This window comes from Ptychodera flava, chromosome 10, assembly GCF_041260155.1.
Source record: "Ptychodera flava strain L36383 chromosome 10, AS_Pfla_20210202, whole genome shotgun sequence".
Classification (NCBI taxonomy): Eukaryota; Metazoa; Hemichordata; class Enteropneusta; family Ptychoderidae; genus Ptychodera; species Ptychodera flava.
The window spans coordinates 7,988,817-7,996,132 of NC_091937.1; the positions used below are offsets into that span (position 1 = coordinate 7,988,817).

At 36.8% G+C, this 7,316-nt stretch overlaps 1 protein-coding gene across 1 annotated transcript; it reads left to right on the plus strand.

Moving 5' to 3' along the window:
* The first annotated feature begins 2,637 nt into the window (after window positions 1-2,637).
* Window positions 2,638-6,833, plus strand: LOC139142979 (monocarboxylate transporter 9-like). Its single transcript, XM_070713172.1, has 4 exons — window positions 2,638-2,788; window positions 3,442-3,627; window positions 4,160-4,267; window positions 6,622-6,833. Exons 1-4 carry the CDS (start codon window positions 2,638-2,640, stop codon window positions 6,831-6,833), a joined length of 657 nt encoding a protein of 218 aa, XP_070569273.1.
* Window positions 6,834-7,316: the final 483 nt, after the last annotated feature.

Here is a 7,316-nt window from a genome sequence, read left to right on the forward strand (position 1 = left end):
GTGCAACATCCTTTGTGCAATATGGTATGCCAAAAATTGGAAATAATTTAAAAATCTATCTATGCCATTTGTTATGTTTTTCGACCAAAATATCACATACATTGTCCCTCCCTACATATATGTACCAAATCTAAAAGTAATACTAGTATCGTTCCAAATAATATACCTATTGCAGTTTAAAAAAAAACTATAACTTTTTTTTTCATATTCTGCTATCAACATCCCCATTGTGTTACAGATAATCGCCCAAGCATTCCACTTTCAGATAAAACATTGTTAGCAACGTCGTACGAGCTTTATGCTTCATGCACGAAATGCAAATCTCTCTCTCTCTCTCTCTCTCTCTCTCTCTCTCTCTCTCTCTCTCTCTCTCTCTCTCCCCCCACACACACATGCTTGTTTTTTTCGATTTAGCTGTTGAACTAAAAGTGTTGTTGTATTTGTACTTGAGAGTAGTTTACAGAGACACGAAACGTGGTTCAAGTACTGTTTAGCCTCTAAGCAAGAACCGTGAATGACCTAATTTTGGAAGACAATTGTGCAAATTTGTCTTAGTGTTCTACTGTTCAGATTGGTTTTCTTGTCCAAAGCATGTAAAAACTGCACAATTGAGGGGTATATCTACAGCTACGTGTTGTATGGCGCTATGAATTACAAATCGATGACTTGTCACTGATGTTTCGTAATATGGAAACTACATGCAAGAGACGTGTTTCTAAGGTAGTCCGTATCCTAGCCCTAAGAAGTAAAGATTAAACTTTTTCCTCAAACTTTCCATATCACATTTTAAACTTTCTCTCTCAAAACAAAGAATAAAAATCAGTGGTAATCGTGCAAAGTTTGGTACTAGAAAAACAAATTACCAAATACTTATAAATATTTGAAATTCAATATGGCAGCAAACCCTGTGTACTCTCTCTTTCAGATTCAATGTTTCAACGACGCAATTTATACCAAGGAGCATTCGGCAATTCATGTAGCTAAATTCGTCGTAATTTTTTGAATAATAATGCGAAAGTTGGAATTGCCAATGTGAGGGTAATCAGGTAAAAGTTTATATTACTGTTCCACTTTATATTCAAGCCTTGTCTACAGATCCCCTCGGACCAACAGATTGGACGAACTGACATGGAAACATTGTACCACTGGTAACACACTTAAGCCTACTCTGAGCTTTGCTGTAGAGGAAAAAACAAAGTCAACATAGAAAAAACTCAAGAAGAGAATCGCCCCATGTGTCTTTTTTGCTGAACCATCACATTTCTCTTGACATGTGTTCATATTGCCTGTGTAAATGGAATTATCATTGTTCGATATTTCCACTCAATACAGTGTTTAAGAGTGATAGTAATAATAATAATAATCTTTATTACCCTTAATCATATTAATATTACAATTCAGTAATGAATGTACATCTGAGTTGTGCTGTGATAAGGGTAAACGGAAAATAGCAAATGCTTGTCTAGTCCGTTCCCAAAGCCACTTGATGAGATATATTTTCGAACATTTTTCTCGGTAAATTCAGACCAATTGTTATAGCAATCATACTGAAACACAATGAATAAAGCGTATTTCCTTTTTCACACGATATCCTCCGTAGTAACGGCTTGATTTTATTTGGAATGGGAACAAAAAATTAATGAACATCTGCATGCAGTTAAAGATCAAAAGAACAAGCATCGTCACGCACCAGAAAACGGGGCTCTGACAGACAATTTGGATACAACATGAACGATTAATTGAAGCACAGTCCCTCTTGAAGTTAGGTATCACTTTTCGTATTACAAAATAGATAAGGAGTCATGTTATTGACCTTTATTCATTACATGATTAAAACACAGTAATTTTCATTGCGACCACGTACAATGTAAATAGCCTCTAAAATTATTGCAAAGGTGAAATGTATACAGTAGTACACTCCTTAGCCTACTACAGAGAAGGTATAGAATATGTGCCTCTGTAAGAGCACAGTTTCAAGGTCACGAGACAATAAGGTCACTGTACGTTGACAGAATTATGACAGGCAAATCGTTGATTAAACAACGTCGAGCTACTTCAAACTAGATAAGAGTTGTTGCAAAGCACAGAGAAATACGGGAAGTCAACATGCAGTCAATTCTAGCCGGTGAGTTGTTGTTTCTCAAGCAATAAAACGGTCGTCTCATAGAGTTTTAACGTCCGAGTGAATGTTCCGGAGATTCAAGTGCGAGGTGACCAATCAACGATGCATTTGCCTTAAGCCGGTACGTGCCCTTGACTGTTGTTGTAAATAATGTTTATCTTCCTATTTGTTACACTATACGGTACATTCACTTCCAACGCATGTCGTTAAAGTCTCATGTGTATTTAAGGTATATATTTCATCCTTTTCTAGGAAATAAGTTAAACAGTGAATTCCGTACATAAGATGTGATATATTATTTTACAAATAGATATTTTTCATTGTAAGAAAGTGTCAAGTTAGAAATTCAATAACAAGAAGTTACAGCTTACTATGTGATATTGTGTAAATATTAATATGGCGACACAGTTGCTATCTGGTCAAGGTTCAAAGTTGGCTGACCCCTCGTGTGTTAGCAAGAATTTTGGTAGTTACGAAAAATGACATCTTATCGACCTCTTTTCAGTGGTAACAACATGATAGCACATGCTCCTGACGGAGGCTGGGGTTGGATTGTTGTCATAGCAACCTTTATCATTACATTGCTGTGTTCTGGTAGTGCTTACTCATTTGGAGTGATCTACGCTGCCCTTTTGGACGCGTTTGGCAAATCAAGTGCTGCCACAGGTAATGGAAACTCATGTAGGACAAATATAATTGCATATAGTATATAAGCTATTCTTTAAATATACTCACAGGCTAGAATTGACTGCATGTTGATTTCCTCTATTTCTCTGTGCTTTGCAGTTAACTCTTGGAGTCTCGTCAAATTGATTGAATGAGAGACAATTTAATGAAAGTGTCGTTGCCTCCTGAATTTTTCTGCTTGTATAACAAGTATGTTTTCATGAATGTGAATATCGCCAACAGTGTTCATCATAAATTAGATATTTTGTTCAGGTAAATTTCAGCCGTTATCGCGAAGTTGTGGTTGGTTAGAGACAACCTTTTCAATTCAATAATCATACTTCAATCTTGTAAACTAGTAGAAAATATTGCGAGAAAATAGCGAGAAGTGGCAAGAATGCTACAAAACTAAATTCTCGCATAATTGTCGCAATCAAAGAGCGAAAATCATTTTTCTCGCTGTCAATCTGCGAGAAAATATCAAGCAAAAACAAACTCTTGCTGATTTATTGCGAGAATTTTGTTTCTCGCAGATTCATGGTGAGAAAACTCATTCTCGCCATTGAGTGCGAGGAAAAATGAAATCTCGCAGGGAGAAAGCGTCAAATTCTCCCTAACGTCTTAACATATAAAACCATTTTTTTATAATTCAGCTTGGGTTGGCTCCATAGCTAACGTGGTCTTTGCATTGGCGACGCCTGTTGGTGTACTCCTAGCCAGATGGTTAGGACATCGGAAAACCGTCATGCTAGGCGCAATGTTGGCGACTGTTGGTTACCTATCAAGTGCCTTTGTTACACAATTGTACCAATTGTACTTTACTTTCGGGGTCTTGGTCAGTAAGTAAAAACATTACAAGTACAGAAAGTTCCGACGACCTACGGATGGTATTCACTCATCATGTACTCTCAAACCCTAGGCTTCTCTTAACATTCATGTTAATATAAGTCAGAATTTTTTGAAAGACAAGGCAATTAGAAAACCAAGAGAATTGCATCAGAGCAAAATATCACATGAACGTCATTCATGTATACAATGCACCAGTATACACGATATGATGAATATTGTTTTCCCACCAATGGTTCATTTTCTGATTTGCACACTCAACCAATGGTCATTGTTACATTCCATAAACAATGTTATTATTCAGTTAATCAGGCGTTAGTTGACTCCAAGATAAGTTATGACACTCAGCCTTAGACTGTCTAATTCTTAAAAGAAACATTTTGTACAGGTGCTGCCCAATGGAGCTAAATGGCACTACAAGCTCTTAAGGCAAATTAAGTTATCAAATGTTAAATTTAATGTTTTTAATGCAAATCTAACGTTAAATTTTTCTATTTTTGAATGTTTGAAATCTAATTTTTGCAGGCGGTGGCTGCAGTCTCGCATACATTAGTGGTATTGAAATGACTAGCCAGTACTTTGAGAAGAAACTTGCTATCGCTTTAGGCTTTGCTATGGCAGGCACTGGCGCTGGTCAGGTAGTACTGTCGTTTGCTTGCCAGCTATTCGTCGATATTTTCGGCTGGCGGGGAATGTTGATGATGATGGCAGCAGTGACATCACATATATTTGTCTCAGGTGCTCTCCTGAAACCTATTACTACAGCGCCCGGACAATTAACAAAAGAATCATCGAAATCATGCTATATGCGTGGAAACAGTAACGAGAACGGTGCGGAAGAGGTGGATTCTGTCGATCTCGACATGTCAAAAGAATCTAACAAATCTGACGAGATAAATACAATTGAACAGGCATCATGGGAATGTAGTCCGAAACAGCAACACACAACAGGCTTCCCATTGTTTTACAGACGCCTGTTTTTGAACTCATTAATTTGTGAACCAGTTTTTCTACTACATATGTTAGTCATCATTGGTCAGGCCATTGCTGTGAGGATGTTTCTCGTTCATTGTGTAAGTGACTCGTGGATCGAGTATATTTAAAGTATTAACAAAACTTTGTAAGGTAACTAACGTGTTTGTTTTGTAGTGCTGTTGTTATATCGGTAGTATTACGTTGGTTCCGAGTGAACCGTTGCAAAATTTGTTTGAAATATAATTTCCAGTTTAATTTAATGTGCCTTTTTGACCGAAATCACAGCATTAAACACTCTGTAAAATGTAGTCATATGCGGATGGATATTTCCCATGGTTAAAGGGACAAAATCGGCCATTTTTCGTGAATTTTGTTTGATAGGAGATACTGTTGACGTGTTGAAAGATAATGAATGGGTGACCACGCGTATATTCGACCCCGGTTTAAGACACGATACATAAAAACATCGCGAAAATGAATGGTCATGACCATTGATTCATTTTTGCGATGGTTTCATGTATCATATTTAAAACCGGGCTCGAATATATGCATGGTCACCCATTCATCCAGTATCTTTCAACTTGACAAACAATATAAGTAGTATCTCGTTTCAAACAAAATTCATGAAAAAAAGGCCGACTGTGTCCCTTTCATGTAAAAGACCACCTGTACGAATTTCTTTCAAAAGGTAAAACATGCACGAGATATCGGTATACAAAACACGTTGAGTTCTGCAATATTATCTGCGATGGGATTGGCACAGTTGGTTGGAAGACCTTTGATGGGTTTAATTGGACATTCTCCAAAAATAAAACCACATGTATTGTATAGCTCTTCAATGGCAATGTGCGGTGTTGCAATAATTGGAAGCATTTACGCCAGGAATGTTGCAGGTATATATTATAATAAAGAGAACCCTGTATAAGCTTAATATATAGTCTAGGCGACTGATGCCGTATGTTGTGGGTTCGCATCCGATTGAAAACTAGCCGTATATAGTATATGCGTGAGAAAAATGTCTAAGAAATGCTAGTTTTAATATTAAATACATCCATAGAAGTGTCTTGGTACACTAGATTGCCCATAAGTTTTACGGTTATTTTCCGCTATTTACAACATCACGGAAGCATTAAAGGTATTTTTGCAAATGGCTCGTTAGTCGACATACATTTTACTAAAATTGCAGATATTCCTTAAGGTCACAGACAGATAAATTGGAAGTAGAATTGTTGCTTTTCAACAAGTTACCAATACAGCACTACATAAGAGTAGATACCATGTAATGGTGTTTAAGTGTTTTCTCCATTAAAACGGGATTTCATTGAACCTGTGAAATGAGCCACTGTGTAAAGAATGTCAAATACCATCGCCTTCAGTTTCTCGACCAGCTTTTAGTTTAGATTTCTTTAGTTTAAAACATTGTACTTACGGTTTCTTCAGTTCCACAGTAATGTAGTTATTTTACTTTATGAAAATTTATTATTCTTTGTGCCAAACTTGTTGTTAATGGAACAGTTTGACTCGCTTTCAGGTCAACTGGTGGCCATCATACTCTTTGGTGTATGTTCTGGCGGTTCCTTCATCTGTGTTCCGATTATAATTGCCTTCTTTCATGGTAAACACAGGATTGGAGGGGGTCTTTCGTTGACTGTTCAAATTCATGGAATTTTCGGATTACTGTTCCCACCCCTGGCAGGTATGATGACAAATTGTGTATCCAGGACCAGGTAGATCGATTTTTTATTGAAGTTCTTCAACAATAGGCATGATATCAACTACAGTACACCTTTTGCTATATTATTAATCAATCGTTAATATATTCTCATATTTATAATTCTCCCTCTGCCTGGCTGTCAATTTGTGACTTTTTCCTTGTTCCATCTTTCTCTTGTTCTCCCTATCTGTTTTTATCAATAACCGTGTCTATTTTTGTTTCTGTCATTTTCTGTCTAATCGTCTGTCATTCTTATTCTTTTGTGATGCCTTTAAACCTTTTTTCTTTCTCTCTATAGGATGGATGCGTGATATGTCAGGAGACTACAAAGGGGCATTCTGGCTGGCTGCAGTGTCCTGCTTTCTCGCTGCCGTGTTTGCCTTGATACTACCCATTGTTGATTCAATAATTAAACGAAGACAAAGGAAAAGGCGAAAAGGCTCAAACAAGCAAGAAAATGTAGATATCGATGATAATTATGCCGAAGCAGAACTCAAGACAACTGATTAATTACATTAAATATACATTGAAATCTCTAGAATCATTCAAATTAATATTTGTAATAATACACAAAGTAAATTAATAGTGAAAAGTATCACACAAATATTTAAAGGGGCAGTGCAGGATTATATTCTTGATTTATGCTGCTTTACATTTGGCGTTAGATATCCTCCAGTAAAGCAGCCATAAACGGCAAACAGAGCAGTTTAATAGTTATTAATGATTTTACCGTGACATAAAGGGTATTATCGCTGATCATTCTCAGTTAACAGGGACAAATTGCTCTGCAGCCGTGTCGTATGGCTATAAAAATTAGCACTGCGTAAACATCTCATAGGGTGATAGTACTCGAGACAAAATAGCAACTTCACACTAGGAACATCTACACGTACCATTTAAATGCCTCATTTAAAGAATTTTAACACCCTGTTCCCATCAAACTCGCATTCAGATACCCGTTACGTTTACTCTTCCTTCTGAAAATTCGCAGAC